Genomic DNA, 24,179 nt, shown 5'->3' with positions numbered 1-24,179 from the left:
AGGGAAGCTGCTTTGGGGGGACAAACATTAGGGCAAGATGGCTGCCAAGGGCATCAAGAGCTGTGACCACCCACCGAGACGTGCTGCATGCCAAGTGCTGTGGAGAAGCTTCACTCGCCTGCTCACGTGCCACTTCAGGGAGGGCTTTCAGAGAGGGCGACCTGGGAAGGCTTGGTGAGCTTTATCTACATCTAAACATCTTAGTGAGCTTTACTTGCATCCTTAGAGTCTGACCCACCAGGGACTGTAAAGAATCCACCTGCGATGCAGGAGACCGGGGTTCAACCCCTGGGTTAGGAAGATGCCCTGGAGAAGGGAACGGCAACTCCAGTATTCCTGCCTGGAGAATCCCACGGACAGAGGAGCCTGGCAGGCGACAGTCCATGGGGTCGCAAAGAGTCGGACACGGCTGAGCAACTGACACTTTCACTTTCTTTCAAACAAGCCTAGATCTAAGTTCTGGCTTCCAGGAGGGCCAGAGGACACAGTGAGAGCAAAGCTACGAGGAAACAATCAGATGCGGAATGTGTGATGTCGACAAGCCCACTGCCCTGCTCCCTGACAAACGTCACACTGTATTTCAACTCTACTTCAGATAAAAAAAGAATATTTTAAAAATGTCGCTTACAAAAGGAGAAGGGAGATGCTTCTAAATTTTAAAAGATTTAAGAGATAGAAACCAGTGCAATGCTTGATCCTAGAATGGATCCTGTTTTCAAAAACAAAACAAAACAGGGGGCTTCCCTTGGTGGCTCAGTGGTAAAGAATCTGCCTGCCTGATCCAGGGAGACCCCACATGCCTCGGAGTGAGCCTGTGCTCTAGAGCCTGGGAGCTGTAACCACTGAAGCCCGTGGGCCTGAGAGCCTGTGCTCAGCAAGGAGAGAAGCCACTGCAGTGAGATGCATCCCAACTAGATGCATCCCCTGGTCTCTGAAACCAGAGAAAAGCCTGCGCGGCAATGAAGACCCAGCGCAGCCAAAAAATAAATAAATAAAATTATTAAAAAATAAGACAAAACACAGCAACAAAAGAAAGTTGGAGAGCAAGGGAGAACAAATGACTATCGATTAAAAATCTGGGAACCATTAATTTTCCTAGATGGGATAATGGAATTGTCATTATGGAGGAGGCTATCCTTAAACCTTGGAGATACATGTTGAAGTATTTATGGGGTAAGTGAATATTTTACTATGTGTATAATTTACTATGAAATGGTTTAATATGACATATGTTTGTGTGACACATATGACACACTAGTCACAACTATTTAATCTAGATGGTGAATTTATACAAATGTTATTCTAATTCTTCCCACTTTTCTGAACGTTTGAAATTTTTCATAATAAAAATTTTAAGAGAAAAAGAAGTGCAGAGATATATGATATTCATGGGTTGGCAGATTCAGTATTAGAAAACAATTTATTCTCTCCAAATTAATTTTTAGATTCAACATAATCTCAGTTGGGGTTTTTGTGTGTATGTGTGGAAATTAACAAACTCATTCTAAAATTCATATAGAAATCAAATGAATAGAATAGCCAAGGAACTCTTGAAGAACAAAGCTAGAGGTCTTATACAGCAAGACATTAACACTTATGATAAAGCCGAAGTACTTAAGACAGCCTGGTTTGGGTACAAGGGCAGAAATGCTGACCAGTGGAACAGAACAGACTCCAGAAACAGGCCTAACATGTATATGATCATGTGATTCAGGACAAAGGCAACATCACAGGGCCAAGGAGGAAGATGGTCTCTTCCTGATAAAACAATGCTGGATCCACTGGATACACAAATGGGGGGGGAAATGGAACTGTTAGAAGGGCTTCCCAGGAGGTGCAGTAGTAAAGAATGCCTGCAATGTGGGAGACGCAGGTTTGATCCCTGGCTTAGGAAGATCCCCTGAAGAAGGGAATGGCTACCCGCTCAGGTATTCTTGCCTGGAAGATTCCATAGGCAGAGGGGCCTAGCCGGCTACAGTCCATGGGGTCACAAAGAGTTGGACATGACTGAGCACACGTATTACTGTAACCCTGCCTCCCACTTAATACAAACTCAATTCCAGATGGACTACAGTGCTCAATACAAAATGTTTTGGATTAAAAAATAAATAAATAAAGACATAACAGCTTCCTGACTCTGGAGTAGACAAAGACTTCTTAAATAAGACACAAAGGAACTGATCATAGAAGAACAATTTGATAAACAGCATTTTATCACAATTAAGAACTCCTGTCCATCTAAAGAGATTATTGAGAATGAAAATACGACCTTCAGAGTAGTAGAAGATATGTGCAGTATGTTTATCTGACAAAGGACAAAGGATGTGTATCCAGAGTCTATAAAGAAGTCCTATGAGTCAGTAAGAAAAAAATCAGACAACTGAATCTGAACGCGGACAAAAGATTCAAACAGGCATTTCATAAAAGAAGCTGTTCAAATGGCTAATAGACACATGAAAAAGTGCTCATACTCATTAGTCATCAGGGAAATGCAAATTAAAACCACAATATGCTACCAGTACATATGCACCAGAACGGCGAACATGAAAAAAAATATATATATATATATCTCTCTCTCAAGTGTTGGCAAAAATGTACAGCAACTCAAAATCTCATCTGACCACTTTAGACAACAGTTCTGCACTAACTACCAAAGCTCAGCATGTGCAGCCCAGCAGTCCCACTCAGAGGTGTTTTCCCAGCAGAAATGCACATGAGTTGAAGTGCACCAAAGCCAAGTGCAAGACTGTTCTTAGCAACAATTCTCAAAATAGCCAAAATCTGGAACAACTCAAACTCCCATCAATAGTAGAACAGAGAAAAAAAATTGTAGTATATTCATACAATGGCATTCTATGCAGCAGTGAGAATGAATGATCCTTATACACACAACAATATGAATGAATCTCACAAATGCGTAAGTGCACAAATGTTCACAAACAGGTAAAAGTAATCTATGGTGTTAAAAGTCAGGACCACAGATATCCTTGCGGGGGGAGGGGTGACAGCAATTGGAAAGGGAACAAGGGGGGCTCCACCACTGTTTCTTGGTCTGGGTGTGCTAATTAGATGTGTGTGTTCCAATTGTGAACCCTCAACAAACAGAACACTTATGAGTTGTACACTTTTGGCAAGCCCGTTATACTTTAGTAAAAGCCTAAGAAAAAGGAAAAAGAAAACAGAAAGTAACTTGTCCGAAGTCACATGGTGGATCTGCTGGCAAAACAGGGTGCTGAACCTAGATCAAAACCTACAGAGCTACCCAGGGAGCCTCTTGGTACTCCAGGCCAACAGGACCAGTGTTCGCCAGAGCAGCGGCTCCTCCCCAGATGGAATTCCGAGTCACAGGGGTGCCTGGGATCCCCAGCCCTTGGCTATGTTTCCAGCCATCACTTCCACGGGATTGACTCCCAATAATATCTCTACTTCGGCTACTTGCTCCCAGTGACTACTTACTGAGTGCCTACCATGTGCCAGGCACTATTCCAGGCGCTTGGCATGTATCAATGAAGCAGATTCGTGTCTCACATTCTTAGCTACCAAAGAGACTTTTGCTAGGCTGTCTCTGCACCACCTCAACTGTGGCATGTTTAAAGTAGAACTAAGCATTGAAGCATCTCTTCCTTAGTAACGGCAGTATGGTCAAGGCAGAGGGTTTGAGGCTAACAGACATACTCTGAAACTCAGTTTTGCCACAGGCTGTGTGTGAGGTTGCAGTCAAATGAATTTTTCTCAGTTTTCTCATCTGTAAAATGGGAATAACAGGGAGAATGAGACATGAATCCTAGCTTCACCTCTTACTAGCTGGGTTTCTTCTGATGATGCCATTTGCGAGATGTGTGACAAGGCAGATCATTTAACCTCTCTGCCTCTGTTTCTGTGATCACTGAAAGGGAATAAGGGTACTTACCCCACAGGGCTATTGTGAGGATTAAATGAGTTAATGCACGTGAAGACGCACAAAGCAAATGCTTAAGAAGGGTACACAGGGGACATCCTTGGTGGTCCAGTGGTTAAGAATCCACCCTGTGATGCACGGGACACAGATTCATCCCTGGTTGGGGAACTAGACCCCACATGCCACAGAGCAACTAAGCCTGTGCACCACAACTGCTGAGCCTGCACGCCACCACCTAGAGAGTCCGTGCACCACAATGAAAGGTATCGCGTGATAGAACGAAGATCCCACGCACTGCAACTAAGACCCCATCCAGCCAAATAAAAATGAATTTAAAAAATGTGTGCACTGTTATTATCAGCTCATAGAACTACTGAGAGAAAGAAGGGAATGAGAACAGGTCACTGAGTGCTATTGTATGCTAAGCACTTTGCATATATTCTCCTCTTTAACGTCCCAGGAGGTGAAGTTATCATCTAATCTCCAGGTTACAGTTCAGGAGCCTTTCCAGTGAGGCTAGTGACTTGCCTAAGGCCACATAGTGGCAGAATCAAGATGTGAATCCAAGTTCCTGAAGCTAGGGCTTGAGGTCTTTTTGTAAATTTGCAAGTGTCACAATGAGTGTCATTCTTCCCTGCCTGGTTCCTTATTTCTGATGGCACAATTCAAGGGCTGAAAGGCACCTCGAAGAGCATGTAACACAGCCCCCGGCTCCCAGCAGATACCCGATGCCACTGCTCTCACTCCTTCAGCTTACAGATGAGAAAAAAGGCCCAGGGAGGTTAGGGGATTTGTCCGAGGTCACACAGCCAGTGAGTGACTGAGCCAGAGGAACCCAGTTTGGAGTTCCCCGTGCAGATCCTTCCTTCTCCTTCATCTGGGCCTGGCCAGTCACTAGGTCTGGTCAGGTTCTTTCTTCATCGCCCATTCCTCTCCACTCCCAACCCCTCTCCCAGCCCAGGCCCGTATTATCAAACAGCACCCCCAGAAGACTCCTGCTCCCAGTCCCACCACCTTTTAACCTGCCGGGCACACACCAGCACATTCCCCTAAATAACCCCTTTCAACTCACTTCCCAGCTCAGAAACCCTTCACTGGCCTCCCCTAAAAAAAAAAAAAAAAAAAAAAACACAACAGGATTTAAAAAAAAACAAAAACAGGATAAAGGCAAACTTTTCATCCTGGTATCAGGGCCCTCCACAGTGGGGCTCAACCTCGGTTCCCAGCTCTGCTCCCGCCACTCTGCCCTGGCTTCCTGCCCCCCATGCCCCAGCCGGGCCTCCCTTCTCTGCTCAGCAGGACTCACTGGGCCTCAGCAGCAGCCTCTCTGACCACAGGAGCCTCACACACAGCCCAGAACACGTCTTGACTCCGTGCTGAGTTGTGACAGGACTGCTGCGTGTGTACACCGTCTCCCCAGCTGAACCCTCTGTCACTTGAGAGCAGAGACAGTCAGACCAACAGGCAGTCCCAGGGCCTATGACCCAAGAGGCAGCAGGCAAGGGGCAGAGACGCAGGCAGGCCTGGAGTTTACACCCTGACCCTCCCACGTAGGAGCTGGTGCCCTCTGGGAAGCTGCCTAATCTCTGTGAACCTGCATCTGTCAAAGCAGACAAATAATGATGACTACCTTGAAAAGTGAAATGGATCGGAAATAGCACAGGTAAAGGAACTGGCACTTGGTAAATACTTAAGTGTGCTCAGACACTCCATGTGCGACCCTTTGGGACTCCATGGACTGTAGCCTGCCAGGCTCCTCCGTCCATGGGGATTCTCCAGGCAAGAATACTGGAGTGGGTTGCCACTTCCTACTCCAGGGGATCTTCCCAACCCAGAGATCGAACCCATGTCTCCTGCACTGGCAGGCAGATTCTTTACCACTGCGCCACATGGAAAGCCCTGGTAAGTACTTAAAACTAGCTGTTTTCATGAGGGGGAGCAAGAATGTTCAAACTACCACACAATAGCACTCATTTCACATGCTAGCAAGATCATGAACAAAATCCTCCACGATAGGCTTCAACAGTATGTGAACTGAGAACTTCCAGATGTACAAGCTGGATTTAGAAAAGGCAGAGGAACCAGAGATCAAATTGTCAACATCCGTTGGGTCACAGAAAAAGCAAGAGAATTTCAGGAAAACACCTACTTCTGCTTCATTGACTACATTAAAGCTTTTGACTCTGTGGATGACAACAAACTGGAAAATTCTTAAAGAGATGGGAATACCAGACCACCTTACCTGCCTCCTGAGAAATCCATATACAGGTCAAGAAGCAACAGTTAGAACCAGATGTGGAACAACTGACTGGTTCAAAATCAGGAATGGAGTGCATCACCCTGTTTATTTAACTTCTATGCAGGGTACATCATGTGAAATGCTGGGCTGGATGAAGCACAAGCTGGAATCAAGATTGCCGGGAGAAATATCAATAACCTCAGACATGCAGATGACACTACCCTGATGGCAGAAAGCAAAGAGGAACTGATAAGCCTCTTGATGAAAGTGAAAGAGGAGAATGAAAAAGCTGCTTTAAAACTCAACATTCAAAAAACGAAGATCATGGCATCTGGTCCAATCACTTCATGGCATATAGAAGGGGAAACAATGGAAACAGTGACAGACTTTATTTTTTTGGGCTCCAAAATCACTGCAGATGGTGACTGCAGCCATGAAATTAAAAGACACTTGGTCCTTGGAAGTAAAGCTATAACAAACCTAGACAGTGTATTAAAAAGCAGAGATATTACTTTGCCAACAAAGGTCCATCTAGTCAAAGCTATGGTTTTTCCAGTAGTCATATATGGATGTGAGAGTTGGACCACAAAGAAGGCTGAGCACCAAAGAACTGATGCTTTTGAACTGTGGTATTGGAGAAGACTGCAAGGAGATCCAACCAGTCAATCCTAAAGGAAATCAGCTCTTGAATATTGGAAGGACTGATGCTGAAGCTGAAGCTTCAATACTTTGGCCACCTGATATGAAGAGCTGACTTATTTGGAAAAGACCCTGATGCCGGGAAAGACTGAAGGCAAAAGGAGAAGAGGGCAAGCAGAAGATGAGATGGTTGGATGGCATCACTGACACAATGGACATAAATTTGAGCAAACTCCAGGAGATGATGAAGGACAGGGAAGCCTGGTGTGCTGCAGTCCATGGGATCGCAAACAGTCAAACACAACTGAGCAACTGAACAATAATAACAAGCAGGGCACAGGATCTGGAGTCTGAAACGCTGGTTTGAATCTTGGTTTTGCTAGTCACTTGCTACTTTAGGAAGTCCCTTCACCTCTCTGAGCCTGTTTCCTCATCCATAAAATGGAGACAAGACTGTCTCACTCTCACAGAGCCACAGTGAGGGGCTGAGTGAGAGGCTTGGAGAGCAGCCCTGAGCAAAGCACTGGGTTCACAGGAGCCTCGGTCCTGACAAACAGCTCAGGCTGTGACACGCAGGGTACAGAACTCCCCAGCTCCTCCCAAAGCTGTTGATGCTGCTGCAAACTCAACAATAATCCTGTTCCTCAGGGCCTAGGTCCCAGCACCTGCCCCTGCCCACTGGTGTCTCCCAGACTTGTATACAGGCTTTGGAGCCAGACAGGCATGTGGGTATGAATCTTGGCCCAATCGCTTACTAGCTGTGTGATGTGTATCAAGTCACTTAACTTCTCTGTGCCCTCATCTGCTGAAAAAGAAAATGGGCCATAATCGAATCCAGCTCCTAGTGCTGTTAGGATGATCAGGTGAGAACTCATCAAGTGGGTTTAGCAAAGTGTCAAGCAGCTAGCAAGAGCTTAATAAACACTAGCCATTACTATCACTAGTGTTGTTTCTGTGGAACACTACATTCCAAACTGATTTATGCAGAGACTTGACGACACAACCCAGCTGTGAGTGAAGAAAGCCAAAGACCCTCTTCAGGGACCAAAAGCAAAGTTACTGGACCCCTCACTGGATTCCCAGAGGCCCTCCCAGGGCAGAGGGGAGCCCACACCTCTCCCCACGGCAGGAAGAGAACTCCTTGTCAGCATGCTTTGGCCTCCAGCAGCCAGGCCTCCTCCTCTCTAGAACTCTGAGAAAGAGGAAGTGAGGCTCTGGGTACCCAGTGTCTTCAGGCTGCTGGGAGCTGAAGGTGGAGAAGAGGAAAAAGGGCCGTACTAGTACAAAGGTGCCCCCCAGATGCTGAGTAAGGTCACCAACTGCAGGGTCCTAGATGGGGCAGAGGAGGCCTGTGGACATGCTGCTACAGGGCTGAGCCCCACGTGGGGTAGGGAAGACGAGCAACTGTTTGCTTCTTCTCAGGCCAGACAGTGCTGACCAACAACTGCCCTGGAGTTGGCCTCAGAATCTTCCCCCATTCCTCTGGGCACCCATCACCAGTGGTAGCTTGTTAGTGCCCAGAGCCAAGGCCACTAACCACGCAAACCACAAGGCTCAAGCCTCTTCACTTTCAGCAGAAGAAAACCACTTTCAAAGCACGTGGACATTCCCTGTTTCACTTGTACCCAAACACCCTGGGCTGGGACGTGTGCCTGAGTTGTATCGACTTCACTCCAACAGTACAAGGTGGGGCTGAAATTAGAACCCTTGTCCTCCAGGGCATTCATTTGTCCCTTCTTCCAGACACAAGCATCTGTGATGACAAGTTACTGCACAAGGCCTAGGGTGGCGGGTAAGGGAAATAGGGGTAAGTATACAGAGGTGAGTAAATGTGGTTGCTTTGTTACTCAGTGTAGAAAACAGTTGTTGCAGAAATGAATGAAGAAGCCCTGCCCTGCGGGAATCTAAGATCTCCTCCAGGGCTCTGTCTGGTGCAGGGTCTGCCCCAGGAAGTAAAAGGCACCCCCGGGGGGAAACTAAAGCCCCCCGGACGTGGTAATGAGTGGGAGGCTCCTTCTCGCTAAATGGCTGGGAGAAGGAAACGAATCTCCCACGCCTTTCTCTTGACCAGGGGGCCTGCGCTGGGTCTCTTCACCCCAACCCCAGCCCCAGAGACACGCAGCCCCAGCTCTGCAGGGTGAGCATGAATGGCTGGAGCTGAGACTGAAGCCCCATGGCTGGCGGGGAGGCCCCTGGGGCTGGCCATGAGCTACTGAGGAGGTGTTAGTGAGGGGAGACCGAGCACCTCTACCCGCCCTGCTGGGCCCTGACGCTGCCCTCCCGATGCCCCACCTGCGGAGGAAACAGCTGTGGGTACTCAGCTCCCAGGCGTGACGTCAGCCAGGGCAGCCAGGCTGTGAGCACCGGGGTCACTGTAATCTCCGCCTGACCAGTTCTGTTCCTGCTAGAGGTTTATGGAGCCCCTGCCACAGGCAGGCTTCCTGGCAGGCCTGGGGATACAGAAAGAGCTTGGCCTGGGAGCAGAGTGAGCAGGAGAAGTGGATAATTACAGAGTCAGTGCAGGAGGCACTGAGTCAAGTGCAATGACTCTGGGACCAGTGTGACCTTACTGTGAAACCTGGCCTGGCCCCTTGTTAGCCTGTGATTTGGAGGAAGCTGCTCAACCTCCTCGCTGGGTGATGGCAGTATTGACCTTATCAGATGATGATGCCAATGAGCGATGGAAAGACGTAACCCAGGGATGGTCAGTCAACGGTGTTACCAGTGTCTATACTCAACACCATGAGACAAAGTGGAATACGTGGGGTGGGAGGCAAGAGGCAGCATTCAAGAAAGCAATGAGAAGAACTTCCCTGGTGGTCCAGTGGCTGAGAATCCGCCTTGCAATGCAGGGGACGCAGGTTCGATCCCTGGGTGGGGAACTGAGATCCCCTATGTTGCAACTAAGAGCTCGCAAGCCTCAGTGAAAAGATCCCAATAGGGGCAACACAGATCCTGCATGCTGCAACCTAGACCCAGTGCAAATATACAAATAAATAAAAAAATAAACATTTAAAAGAAAAGAAAGCAAGAAGGGACGAAGAAGCTGCAGTGGATAGGAAAATGGGAAAGACAGAAACCTCAGGCTCTTGGGGTGGGGGGCAGAGCACAGCAGCAGAGGGGACCCCGAGAGTCAAGGCAGGAGGATGTGGAGCTGGGGAGCTGAAGGAGATGAGGAGGGAAGGCAGCCCGGAGACCGCCTCGATTCCGAAGGCCAGCACGCCTCAGGGGGCGAGCTTTCAGGAAGGCGGGAGACAGTGTTTCCTGGTCATGACGCTAAGCAGCACTGAGTCACATGATGAGAAAAGGCATTCCCACTTTCAATTCTCTTTCACGCCTTGACTCCATCCAGGGCAAGGTCTCAGCTCACAAGTCGTCCTCACAGGCCTCAAAGTAACTGCTTTCCACAGGCAACTGTAACCACCAAGAATTCTGTAACACTGTTACACTTTTGTCCTTAAGATTATCTTCTACTTGGAGCAAGTGGCTTCTGCTAACAGGAGTGATACACATTTTCCCGTGGAAAAATACATCTAAAAGCAAGCCATTTACAGGAAAACTCTAAATAAAGGAGGGTACCAAGGTGAGATGCCAAAAGGGCAAAAACCACTCAGGTTGTATGTCAATGGCCGACCTTCAGGAAATGGGGCTGAGGGCACTGGGGAGCGGCCCATGTTCTGGCCTGGGGGGCGGGGCGGGGGCGGGTCTAACGTGGACCTTGGAGAGATGACCATGACCGAAGGGAGAGTGGCCGGTGGAGCACTGGGCCAGTCGGGGTGGACAATGAGCTGTCTTTCCCAGGGCAGTGGGCTTCAGAAGGACCCCACAGGAGACATCCTGGAGACAGACAGGATGTGGTTTGTGACCTGCTGTGTGGCTTGTCTCTGTTGTGTGAGCTGTAACCGTGGCAAGAGGAGTGTCTGTCACCCGATTTCGGGTGTTTCCATGACCTCCCATCACACCTGGGGCTTTCAGGAGCAATGCTGCCACCTCCTACCTCTTCTCCACCTGCCCAGAGCCTGCAGGTGGTCCAGATGCCGGCCTCCCCGGCTGTCAACTCAGGGGCTCAGCCCAGGCTGGCCCATCAGCCCCGTCGGCCTGAGCCTCTGGGGTTTCCCCAGACTTCCACCGCTAAAACAGGGACCGTCGTGGGCAAACTGTGAGGCGCTGGCCACCCCATCCCAGATGGTCCTTAAAGGGTGGGAGCCCTCGAGCCAGATCCGGTGGGGCTGGAATTGCTGTCTGTGGGGCCAAAGCGAGAAGGTCACACTGTCTGCACGGATGCAGGGCCCCAGTGACCAGCTCATGTTTATATAAACAACATCACCCGCCTCAGAGTCAGCCCCCAACCTTCTCGAAAAGGCTCAGTGACAGCGCGGGCCAAGACCTGGTGGGCTCTCCATGGCTCTGGGCACTGCTGCCGCCACCACCTTCTCCATGACCACTGCTAAAGAGACAGCCAGTGGGAATCTGCTGGATGACTCAGGGAACTCAAACTGCACTCTGTAATAACCTAGAGGAGTGAGAATGGGTGGGAGGGAGACGCAAGAAGCGGGGAGACATAGGTACACCTGTGGTTAACTCATGTTGATGCATGACAGAAATCAAACCCATGTTGCAAGGCAATCATCAATCAATTAAAAATAAATAAACATTTTTTGAAAAGGAACAGTGACTTTGGTCCTTTTTAAGAAAATGTGTTTCACCTTGAGAAAAAGCCGCCAGTTCAAGTTCAGAATTCAAAGGCCCCAAAGATGGCACCTTCCAGGCTGGGCAACTGTTCTCAAAGGGATGTTTCCAACCCTGACACTCAGGAGTCCACAAGACTGTCTCCACCCCATGCTCCAAATTCTCCGAAGCACCCGTGTCCAGCCAACACTGCCTGCTCAGCATCCATACCGGCCCCTTTGTGCCACTGTCCTCTTCTCAGGGCCCACTGACACAGGGGGCTCCCCTCACACACCTTCCTATGTCTGAAGTCCACTCACACTGCAGGGTTTGGCTCATGGAAGCCTCTCCAGGAAGCCTCCCTGAAACCTCTCAGCACAAGACACTCCTGGTTCCTTCTATCCTCTTCCAAAGCCTGATCTCACCTGTGGCGGCCAGACAGGGCTTCCCCCAGGGACTGAGCAAGCCTGGAGATCCCCAGAAGGAGGGTTCACATCAGATTCATACCCCCCACCCCCACCTCCATGCCTCCTCTCCCAGCAGTCGGGAGTCAGCATACAGAATTGACACATGAATGGCCAAACCGATGACATCTAATTGGGAGACATTCCAACCATTTTTCCATCGGCTACTGAGGGAAGCAAGGAGGGCCTCACAGAGGCTGGTGCATTCAGCCCCCACGTGCAAACAAAGTAAACAACCCACTCACCACCCAGGAAAGACTGCTGGGCCTGCCTGATGATTCTGAAACAACCCAGGGCCAGAAGCTCTGGGAAGGCACGACAAAGGTATGGCCCCACTGGGATCACGCAGGCTTCCCAGACACTTGAACTGAGACCCGTGCATATGCCCGTGGAAGACTGGGATGTGTCTCGGCCACCATCCCAGAGGAGAAAACAGAGGATTTGGGAATCGAGGCTCCAGGGCCGTGGGACCCCCTGCCTCAGTTTCTGCAGCAGCCCAGCCAGCCTCATAGCTGCGAGGATCTGTAGGAATAAAGGATGGGACGCACTCAGCACAGTCAGGCTCTCCCCGAACCTGGGGATTATTCTGGTCAGTACAACCCCAACAGCTCACAGGGAGGCCGGAGGATGCCAGGCAGCCAGACCTCCGAGGCCCAGGCTGAGTCGGACATTAATCTGGCCTCATTAGCCCCGACCTGGAGGGAGGAGAAACGGGGCTGCCTGCAACCAGCTGCAGGGTCAGACCTGGGACACTGGAATGGTGGACGCCGGGAGGCCGAGAGGCAAGCAGCCCAGGGGTGCGAGAAGGAAGGAAGGAAGCTGGATGCAGGCCGAGGAAGAAGGCAACCGAGGGTGTGGCTGAGGACAGGCCAGGGCAGCGGGAGGAGACAAAGAACAGACAGGCTTGGGCGAGCATGCCCTCGCCCCCTGCCTCCCGAGCTGCTCCAGAGCATCAGTGGACGGATGCTGCAGGGCTCTGCCCCTCGCGGGCTACCAGGGCTCTTCAGAGGCAGCTGGGTGTTTATTCAAAAGTCTGTCTGAGAGTCAACCTGTTAGGGGAAGGAGCCAACCACAACCGGAAACCCCCGAGGTGTGCAACCATCCACGTCACTGCTCAGCAGGAAGAAGCCAGGGTGGAGCAGGCAGAGATTAAGGCCCTGGCGCCGGCGGTGCCCAGCCATCTGGGGGAGCAACCTGTGCAGCGCCTCCGGGAGGCCAAGGGCCACCTGGGTGCTGGCAGCACAGGTCCTCTGTGGCCATGCTGGCCTTCCTGCCACCCCTCAAACACAGCAGTCTGCTCACCGCTCCCAGCTTTTGCTTGTACTGTGTCCAGGCCACATGTGACTGGCTCACCTCAAGTGCCACCTCCTCCTGAGGGCCGGCCTGACCACCTCATCTAGACCAGCCCACCCCCCACGCCAGCGAGCTCTCCTCAGACAGCGGCGGTGGCTCAACCCCTCATCTCTGCGGGTCTTTGTGTCTTTGCTCGGAGATCAGCTCCTTCACAAGGCCTTCCACCCCCCTATTTACAACTGTACATCCTCCCCCAGCTCTCACCCTGCCTCCCGGAGCTTCCTTCTCTGTGTCACAGCCTAGATGTTTGTTAACTGTCTTTCTCCTCGCACTGGAATGTCAGCTCCAAGAAGACAAGGATTATCATCGGATTTGTTTGCTACTGTATCTAGAAAAGGTGCCTGGCACGTAGTAGGGGCTCAGTAAATGTTTGAGGAGTGAATGAATAAGTGTGTATGAATTTTTAAGAGCAGGGTCTCTGGTTAGAGTGCCTAGGGTCCTTTTCGGGCTCTTTCACTTACTCTGTGACTTGTGACCATTTACTTAACTTCCGAGACACCCAAGGTAATTAATCAGCAAAAGGAGAATAACAACAGTACCTGTCTCATGGGATTACCAAGGGATTAAACATGATCATGCATATACAGAGGTGAACACAGAGCCCGGCCTCCTGTAAGTACTCAGGACTGTCCGGCTGCCAACACCAGCCCTCCTGTGCAGGTATTTCTTGCTTATCTGCTCACTTGCTTATCCTCTGCTTCTTGCACTCTTAGCATCAGCTCCAGCTGGCCCTGCTCACCCCCAGGCCCCCAGAGCCTAGCACACTGTGAGAAGAGAAAATCAGGCCTCCCCTCACATCAAGGAAGGTGCAGTTTGCAGACACAGCCGCAGCTGGAGCAGGAGCCTCACCGATCTGTTTCTCCAGGGCGGCTGCCTCACAGACGGTGGCTCGGGGCAGGATTCCGGGGTCGGTGAAACTTGTCTGCAGCAGGCAGCTCATGACGAAGAAAAACAGGATGGCAGCAATGATGGGGATGGCGAGAGTCAGGTGGCGGGCCAAAAAAGGACAGCTGGAAAAAGAGGGAAAGAGACATGAGCAGATACCCCGGGGGCTGCCTGGGGCACAGGGTTGCATCGCCAAGCAGGCGTTGTCATCCCAGTAGCCACCACCATGGTCCTGAATGGATGCAGAGGTACGGCCCCTGGGTGAGTGTAGCCACACACCCTTACGTCCTTACGCCCTGCCCTTCCATGCCTAGAGCAGACACCACTAATTGATCCCTGCCCTTTATCCCTGAGTGCCTGGCAGACGTGACCAATAGGTCCTGGCACTCAACCCCTGCACTTGGCTGCAACCTCTGAATCCTTCTACACACAGAGCTTCAGGCAGCCACCACCAATGAACTGGACTGTCACTTGAGATGACTCATCCATGACAACGTTCACTCATTTTTTCGGTCACTCCACATGTGTTTACCGAGGTCTGTTCAGGCTTCCCTGGTGGCTCAGGTGCTTATCCACCTGCAGTGCAGGAGACCGGGGCTCAATCCCTGGGCCGGGAAGATTCCCTGAAGAAGGAAATGGCAACCCACTCCAGTATTCTTGCCTGGGAAATCCCATGGACAGAGGAGCCTGGTGGGCTACAGTCCATGGGGTCGCAAAAAGTCAGACACGACTGAGTAACTAACACGACAATTCCAGTCTTAAAGGCAATACCTTTAACAAGCAGCAGGGATTATGGCTGCTTGTGAGTAAGACAAGAGTTCCCCTGCTCCTTCAATGAGGCTCAGTCTAGTGGGGAAAACAGACACATAAACAAAGAATTGCCACACAGGGTTTGCATGTTATAATGGGGAAGGGGGAAGTAGCAGAACAGTTAGGAAAGACTGGCTGGAGGAGAGAAAGCCTGAGCTAGGACCTGAATGAGTCGGGTCCGCCAGGTAAAGGGGGGGCTGAGGGAAGAGCCTGGTCCAGCCACTGCACTGTCACCCAAAGACTGGCATCCCAGCTCGGTTCTATCAGGCCCCTTGACCCTGGTGAGCCCCAACAGCCCGCGCATGGGTCTAATGCTGAGGCCCACCCATACTATTAACCACCGTCCTACGTGGCCTTCTGTCCCAGAGCCAGAGTGGCCCCTGGTGGGCTGAGAAGCTACTATCTGGGGATGACTGACCGCTGGGAGGCCTGAGTCAGCCCAGGTTCCAGGAGCCGGCGAAGCAGCAGGAACAAACCTGTGGGTTACCTACACTGACTCTGGAGCCTCCCCTGATGGAGGTTCTGGTCTCCAGAGAGGCCCTTCCCTTCAGGAGCAGAGACCCAAACCAAGGGCTCCCAGGGGGCCACGTGCTGCTCCAAACACATCAGTGGTCCCCGGTCTGAGCCTCAAACGGAGCTGGGCCCTCATGTCACCCACGTGACAACTCAAAAATGTTCACGTACAACTAGACTTCTTGGGCAATGGAGAAGGCCTGAAGTTTGAGACTTGCAGAGCCCTCACAGACAGCAAGTCCTGGCCCCCTGGTTTTAATAAAGGAGGACCCCAAAGCCTACAGGCAGATCCCAAGTCACCCAACCAGGCAATAGCAGGATGGGGGTCTCCAGGCTCCCAGGAAGTGTTCTGTCTATTTCATTCAACAAATACATATATTTTCTATTGTACTGTAAAATAGTTACTGTATCAAGTGTGTACTACATACTGCGTACTGCCTGTTTTTGGCACCCTGGGTACAACAGTGAGAATAAATTCCTGTTCTCATAGAGAGAGGCAAGGAGCTAACAAAAAGCATAAGTACCATATGTCAGATGGAGGTAAGTGTTTTGGAGAATAAGTCAGGGCAGAAGTGAAAGGAGGCTGGGGCGCAGTTGCCTCTATTATAGGGATGGTCAGGGAAGGACAGGAGAAAGTGTGGGAGGGAGCCAGGTGGCTCTCTAAGGGAAAGATATCTCAAACCATGCAAAGGCCCTGAGGTTGGCGTGCACACGCTGGCCAACGTGCCTGGGAGGGAGGGCACAGGGACAGTGGGAGGAGATGGGACAGGGAGGAAGCCATCACCAGGGCTCCAGCTCTTACCTAGAGAGCCACGGGATATTCAGATCTGACGTGGAATTAAAGGAGCCTTGTGGTTGCTGCGCTGGGCAGGAAGCAGGGCAGAAGCTGGGACGCCTGTGCAATATTGCTTCAAACCCAACAGAAGAGAACACCATTCACAGCAGGAAAGGTCCCTGCTGAAAGCCCTGGGAGAGTCCTCTCAGCTTCCAGGCCCTCACTGACAGCATTCCCCTACACGGGGCCCCCACTGAGCCCCTATCCCAGTCCAGGCCCAGGTGAGCTCTCAGTCTGAACCCGGACCCTCTTGCCAACGCCACCAGTCCAGGTGAGGAGGAGCAGAGACAAAGATGAGATGCTCTACCAACCCTCCTGGAACCCAGAAGTCCTCGCTGCTGCTCCCTCTCTGGGGACAAGCCTGGCACCCATGAAGACATCCCCTCAGCCCAGAGGAAGTCCTGATTCTGAACGGACCAAATCCCACACTACAGGGTCACAGGGGCCAGCCTGAGCAGGCACCACTTCCTCCTGCTTCAGCTACGGCCCTGGCTGGAAGGACCTGGTGGAGCCGAGGGAGGCTGGAAAAGGCACTTTCACAAGACCCACATGGGCCGGCCCACGGAGGTGGGTCTGAAACTCAGCCCAGGGGCCGTGCTGGGGGCTGGGGGAGCTCCCCCAGAGCTTCTGCTTGCTCATTATTCCAGAACTTTTTATCCACCCTGAGTCAGAAAGGCAAGCTGAAAGGGAGAAGCTAATTTGTAGAAAGTCCTCATCTTGCTTCAAGGGGAAGCCCAAGGTTGCAGAAACAGGACCTGGCAGCTGAAAGGGTACCTGGGGGCCCGTGTCTTTGCGGCAGCCCAACCATGGCCCTTGGGAAGGGTTTTCTGGTGATGACAAGTAATAGCAGCAGCCAGCTCTAAACACCTATTACCAGTTAAAAGCTTACATGCCTAGATTCAGGTCATCCTCGTGACACCCTGAGGGGGTGGGTAGTGTCATAAATCCTGTTTCATAGATATGGAAACTGGGGTCTGAGAAGCAGAGCGACGCGCCGAAGTCACTCAGTGCCTGGTGGAGCTAAGATCTGAACTCGCTCTGTGAGCTGCAGAGATGGTGTTCCTGACCACCTGGGTAACTGAGTAAGACCACAGAGAAGGATGGGAAGTGGAGGAGGGAGAGGTGGGACTCGGGCAGCGCGAGTGTGTGAGCATGCAAGGAAATCAGGGAGCAGGCGGCTCAAGCTGGAGATCAAGGGCACAGTGGAAAACTTCCAATACAAAGATGTGACCTGGTACGTCCCTTCCTCCATCCCTAAAATGGAGAACCTGTGTGGGCCAGTACCAGGTCACTGGGGACATGAAGAGGTCAAATGCCCACGGAGGCAAATATGACCTGTCACACGGAAATACTCTTAACTCTTGAAAAATAACAAGGCGCTGCAGCTGTTCCTGCTATGGAACCAGCCAGAAGGTGCTCTGGAGTCTTGGGAAGGGAAACAAAGCCAGGAAGTCAGGAGGTGGGGGCAGGGGCCTGGGAGATGTCTGGGGGACCAGAAGAGGCAGAGGGAAGAGCAGAGAGCTCTGGAGAAACTGAGGAAGGTGCTGAGGGGGAAAGGGGAGGTCTGGGAGGCCCCAAGATAGGTGAGGGTCTAGGGTGAGAACCACTGAGGTGAAAGTGCGGGGGTCGGGTCTGAGAGTAGAGAGATGACCAGGGGACCCTGGAGGGAATAGGGAAGATGGCTGGGGAAACTGGAGGTGAGAGTATATAGCCAGAGGCCAAGGAAGACATTCAGAAGTTGCCTGGAAGGGATACAGAGATAAGATGCCTAGAGGGGTCAGAAAAAAGCTGGTGGCAAGAGACAGTCCAGAGGACAGGTGAGGAGCTGCAAAGGCCTGGGGCAGCTTCTGAGACGGCAGCAAGGATGGGCGTCCTGGAGGGACATGGGGGAGGGCGGTGTTCCTGGCCAGAAGCTGGCAAAGGCAGAGTGTCAGGGAAGGAGGGGGTACTAGGGGAGGGCCGGGACGAGGCGGCTGGCAGGCAGGACGGAGGGGACCAGCTTAGATAATGATCCACATGGGCACGGGGGAGATGCCGAGTCTGGGAGTGCTGGAGGGGACCAGGAGGGACAGATGGGGGATAAGCAAGGGGATGGGAGAGGCCTGAGGGCAGACTCTGAGAGGCACAGGGAAGATGACCGCCAAGGAGGGGCTGGGAAAGGAGGGTACCTGGCAGGTGCTGCAAAGGGTGGAGAATCGGGGAGGTGGAAGAAGACGGGGTGCCCAGCAGGCGACCAGAGGAGTTGGCGTGTCCATCAAGGCCTGGGGAAGGCGAGGTGAGCGGCAGGGGGCAACGGGCACCGGAGGGTAAGGGGCGCCTCGGGGGGCGGGGGCGGGGAGGGTAGTGGGGTGCCGCGGAACTCACTCGAAGACGAAGAAAAGGATGGTGGTGGTGAGGATGAGCAGCAGCGTGAGTGCGAAGACGCCGCCGTGGCCGGCCAGCATGAGGCGGCCGCCGCAGTAGAAGCGGTTGCGGCCCGGGAACACCTCCCACTTGCGCCGCGGGCGGCGGCCGAGGCTCCCGCTGCCGCTGCCGCTGCCGCTGCTGCTCCAGCGCGGCGCGGTGGCGGGCGGCGGGGGCCCGGGGCCCGGGCCGGGGGGCGCGGCGGGGCCGGGGCGGCGCGCCTCGGGGGAGGCGGGCGGCGGGGCGGCCCCGGGGCTGATCTGCTGGTACTCGCAGTCCTTCATGCGGCCGGCCGCGGACCTGGGCTCCGCGCCCCGCGGGCCGGCCGGGCCGCACGGGGACCGGGGCCGAGCGGAGGAGGTGGTAGCGGTGGCGGCGGCGGCGGCGGCGCGCGCGGCGCTCGCTCGCAAGGGGCGGCCCCACGGGCCCCGCCCCGCCCCGCGCGGCCTCCCGCCGCAGCGCCCCCTCCGACCGGGCCCGGGATGGCGCTCCGGCCGCTCGGCGGCCGGGTCCTGACCCGCCGCAGGGCCCCGACCCCATCCCCCGCTGCCCGGAACGCTGCCGCAGGAGGACACGGCCGCGGAGGCGCGCTCCAGGACTCTCTACTCTTTTGCGGTCTGACCATTTGTTGGGCGTCCCCTGGGTGCCGGGCACCGTGCCGAGCGCCGAGATTTGAGAGGTGATCTATTTCTGGCAATCTGGATTTCCAGGGCCAGGCTTCACCACCCATCTCTGAAGACTCACCGGACAGGCATCTCCGGGGCCGACAGGGGTGGGCTAGGGACATAATCTGCTTGGAAGGCCAGCGGCCTGTTAATTACTGTCGTGAACTTCAAAGTGCCCGAGGAGTCTGTACGGCACATCTCTGCCCGCTTCACCAGCTCTGCAATCTGGACCCAGACCCAGCTTTCCTATCACCTAATGGGGAGTGGATGCCACAGGGCCCCAGTGTTTTTCAAGAGTTCAGGGTGTATTCGTTTTCTAGAGCTGTGTAACAAATCACCACACATTTAGCGGCTTAAAACAACACATCTTGTATCTCACAGGTCCCAGGTCCGGGTCCCCTGCTCAGTCTCAGAAGGCTGCAGACAAGGTGTCAGCAAGGCTGCCTGCTTGTGTGGGAGCTCAACTGGGGAAGAAGACACCTGCAGACCCACTCAGACTTTGTGGGCAGAACTTATTTCTGGTGACTGACCGAGGGCCTGGCTGTCACCTGGAGGCCTGTCTGAGGTTCCAGAGGCCACCTGCAGTCAGCGCCTTGACTCGTGGGCCTCTCCAACATGGCTGCTTACTTCCTCAGGCTCACAAGGAGAGTCTCTAGCTCCAGGCTGCTAACGCAGAGGCTTATATAACATAGCTTATCTTACATATGTAACCAGAGGGACAGCCGGACACCTTCACTGTGTTCTATAAGTTAGAAGCAAGTCACAGGTCCCACTTGAAGTTGAGAGAATCACACAAAGGCGTGAATACCAGGAGGCAATCACTGAGGCTCACCTCAGGGTCTGCCCACCACACTGGGATTACTGGGAAACCTAAGGAAAAGTATAGGGAAAAGAGAGAACTGCAGACTAGGATAAGAGAAAGGAAGTCAGAATACACTATGCAGAGGTGGTAAATACAGCAACAGTGACCTTAAGGAACTGTAATTGTTACACAAGCCAAAAGCCACTGAACCATGCCCTTGATGCCAAAGATTCTGGATTTGATGAGCCTCCCCTCTTGCTCCTTGGCTGTGGAACAAAGTCACAAAGCTGGACTTACAGGTTCAAGGACAGATTCCTGTCCCGCCTCAACTGGATCTTCTTGCAACCCTAATTCTGGCTTCTCGTTGCTTTATAGAAACCAAAACAATCCTGTTTGATTGTCAGCTTCCCTCCTGTCTACCTCACATTTCTTTGTTTCTATCCTTTCCTCTCATCTTAAAGACACGGGCCTCATTCTGTCCATGGCCAACCCTCCATGAATGTCCTATCTCTCTTCCTGTTCACTGAGACCACAAATTCATGCTCAGTTCTCCTCTATCAATTAAAAAACAAAACTAAACTAAAAAACCAACCACAGAAATAGCTTTCTATGTTTAGCTACCTTCTTACTAGCTTCAGATTTATCTTCTTCCCTCTCATTTGTTGTTTTTCAGTAGCTCAGTCACGTCCAAATCTTTGCTACTCCATGGACTACAACATGCCAGGCTTCCTTGTCCTTCAGTATCTCCCAGTTTGCTCAAACTCATGTCCATTGAGCTGGTGATCCCATCCAACCATCTCATCCTCTGTCGCCCCTGTTTCCTCCTGCCCTCAATCTTTCCCAACATCAGGGTCTTTTCCAATGAGTCGGCTCTTTGCCTCAGGTGGCCTAAGTATTGGAGATTCCACTTCAGCATCAGCCTTTCCAGTGAATACTGAGGACTGATTTCCTTTAGGATTGACTGGTTTGATCTTGCAGTCTAAGGGACTCTCAAGAGTCTTCTCCAGCACCACAGTTCCGAAGCATCAATTCTTTGGTGCTCAGCTTTTTTTTATGATCCAGCTTTCACATCTGTACATGACTAGTGGAAAAACCGTAGCTTTGACTCTATGGACCTTTGTCAGCAAGGTGATGTTTCTGCTTTTTAACATGATGTCTAGGTTTGTCATAGTTTTTCTTCCAGGGAGCAATTTTCTCATAGCTTTCTTCTTTTAATTTCATGGCTGCAGTCACTGTCCCCAGTGATTTTGGAGCCCGAGAAAATAAAATTTGCTATGAAGTGATGGGACCAGATACCATTATCTTAGTCTTTTGAATGTTGAGTTTTAAGCCAGCTTTTTCACTCTCCTCTTTTACCCTCATCAAGAGGCTCTTCAGTTCCTCTTTGCTTTCTGCCATTCTTGTCTCTTGTTATTTACTCTTATTAAATAAGAGTAGCTGTTACTTCTTTAGTAAGAGCAGCTACTACTTCCTTGTCACTTAATAATTTCTTAGCTTTTTGCAGCTTGGCTTCTATGTTACTCGCCCAAGAATTCTATCTTCAGTGGGTCACTGTGACCCACTTGAAAGTGAAGTCACTCAGTCATGTCCAGCTCTTTGTGACCCCATGGACTCTAGCCTACCAGGCTCCTCTATCCATGGGCTTTTCTAGGCAAGAATACTGGAGTGACCCATTTCGTATGGTATAAACTAAGCGTTCTCATCAATACCCACAGTTCCCAGCCTCTGTTACACAGAGATACTGAATCCTGGCTAATGGAATGTGAGTGGAAGTGACAGTTGTTTAGTCACTTAGTCATGCCCAACTCTTTTGCAATCCCTGGACTGTAACTCACCAGGCTCCTCTGTCCATGGGATTCCCCAGACGAGAATACTGGAGTGGGTTGCCATTTCCTTCTCTAGAGGGTCTTCCCAACCCAGGGATCAAACCTGTGTCTCCTGCATTGACAGGCGGATTCTTTACCACTGAACCACCAGGGAAGCCAGAAGTGATAGGCTGTCCCATAAAACTTGCAAGTACTGATCACTGCTCTTCTTCCCATCTGCTGGCAGAATGGAGAAGACTCTGAGAACCTAGAAGAGTGTCAAACCAGATGTGTCCATTCCAAGTTTCAAGGTCCCATTCCTTCTCAGTCACAGGAAAGGCTTAGTAAGATACTGAATTCAACTGATAACATTCAACAACATGCCCTATATTTTTGTTCTATTTGTAGCAAATAAGTCTGGTGACTACAAGAAACAAGAGATCTTTTATGGGCTATCATGGAAGCTCTGTGACTCTCTGACCATGATTTGAGCTGAGAGTTTAAAGGCCCTAGCTTGTCATTTTCTTTCTGCAAGGACTCTGATGCTCTCAGAATTCCTTCTGTGGTCATCATCACTACAGTCCCTGTAGTCATCATCACTGCCATAACCGTCAAGTACAACCACCACTTGGGCCCCCAAGGCACTTGCTTTAGTTAGCACTCATCACAAATAACCACAGGTGATAATTTGATTAATCATGTTGCCACAGCATGCCATGAATTAGCAGTATCACATTTCTCATTGGCAAGGAGCTCAATACATTCCAACCCATGACACAACCAAAACAGTTCCCTAACCCCATCTTTCGATTCCCTGGGACCCCTCCTAGTACCAATTTCTGTATCCCTCAGGGTCCTGCCAATGAGAAAGAAACCACACAAGTCACTGGAGAAAATGTCATAAACAGAATGGTTATTCTAGCTATAACATTGTTATTAGTTATCTGAAAGGGTGAAAAGAAAACAGATACTATGGAGGCAGCAACAGCAGGAAGCATCTAAACTCCTAGGACTAGGAGAACAAAAGAGTCTGGAATTACTAAAACTTGGAAGCTTAGAAGAGGGGTCCTACAGAGCTGAAACTCAGACCTCTAAGTCTAGTGTTGGTGGCTGGTACCTCTGAACTTGGAGGAGGGACCAACACTTCTGAGAAAGAGGTGCTACACAGATGGTGCTGGTGTCTCTGATTGGTACGCCATGAAGCCGGGTCTGCAATTTTTTGAAAAAACTGATTCAGCTGCTGCTACAGGATGGCACCGCTGCTGCTGGGATGAAGGAGCATAGTTAGGATGATCTCACAGGAACAGGAAGCAAACTGAAGAAAGTCCTTTCTTCCTCCTCTGACCTCACTATCTCCCTCTAGTGGCCCTTATTGGCAGAGTCAAACATAGAGCCCGCCGACAGTAGCAATGCGATTTGCAAAGTCCCAGCTCCAGCATCTCATAGTAGAAAGAAGGGTGGATTTGGGGCTGAAACAATAACTTAATAACTAGCACAGGTATCTTTATAAAGTATCAGAATAAAGAGGTGATCTTAGGTGAGAATTAGTGATTTTTCAAGCAGTTCAGTTCAGTCACTCAGTCGTGTCCGACTCTTTGCGACCCCATGAATAACAGCACGCCAGGCCTCCCTGTCCATCACCAACTCCCGGAGTCCACCCAAACCCATGTCCATTGAGTCAGTGATGCCATCCAGCCATCTCATCCTCTGTTGTCCCCTTCTCCTCCTGCCCTCAATCCTTCCCAGCATTAGGGTCTTTTCCAATGAGTCAACTCTTCGCATGAGGTAGCCAAAGTATTGGAGTTTCAGCTTCAACATCAGTCCTTCTAATGAACACTCAGGACTGATCTCCTTTAGGATGGACTGGTTGGATCTCCTTGCAGTCCAAGGGACTCTCAAGAGTCTTCTCCAACACCACAGTTCAAAAGCATCAATTCTTCGGTGCTCAGCTTTCTTCACTGTCCAACTCTCATGACTACTGGAAAAACCATAGCCTTGATAAGACGGACCTTTGTTGGCAAAGTAATGTCTCTGCATTTAAATATGCTATCTAGTTTGGTCATAACTTTCCTTCCAAGGAGTAAGCATCTTTTAATTTCATGACTGCAATCACCATCTGCAGTGATTTTGGAGCCAAAAAAATTAAGTCTGACACTGTTTCCACTGTTTCCCCATCTATTTCCCATGAAGTGATGGGACC

General features: G+C 51.3%; 1 protein-coding gene across 7 annotated transcripts in view; it reads right to left on the bottom strand.

Annotated features, from left to right (window-relative positions):
* Positions 1-24,179, bottom strand: part of ZDHHC18 (zinc finger DHHC-type palmitoyltransferase 18) — a 45,638-nt gene that overhangs the window by 9,136 nt on the left and 12,323 nt on the right. For 5 of the 7 annotated variants that reach the window (XM_070458992.1, XM_070458993.1, XM_070458990.1 and 2 more), the window contains exons 1-2: positions 18,669-19,089; positions 14,111-14,271 (exon numbers count right to left, since the gene is read on the bottom strand). In XM_070458992.1, the coding sequence (XP_070315093.1) occupies positions 14,111-14,271; positions 18,669-18,991 (484 nt within the window). In that variant the 5' untranslated portion in view covers positions 18,992-19,089. Of the gene's footprint in view, positions 1-14,110; positions 14,272-18,668; positions 19,090-24,179 lie in introns of those variants that run through there. The other 2 variants (XM_070458994.1, XM_020909180.2) reach the window with 2 other exon arrangements.

The sequence above is a fragment of the Odocoileus virginianus genome, chromosome 30 (genome assembly GCF_023699985.2).
Source record: "Odocoileus virginianus isolate 20LAN1187 ecotype Illinois chromosome 30, Ovbor_1.2, whole genome shotgun sequence".
NCBI classification, from domain to species: Eukaryota; Metazoa; Chordata; class Mammalia; order Artiodactyla; family Cervidae; genus Odocoileus; species Odocoileus virginianus.
The sequence above is the reverse complement of the archived record's forward strand: the minus strand, read 5'-3'. Positions and strand labels throughout refer to the sequence as shown.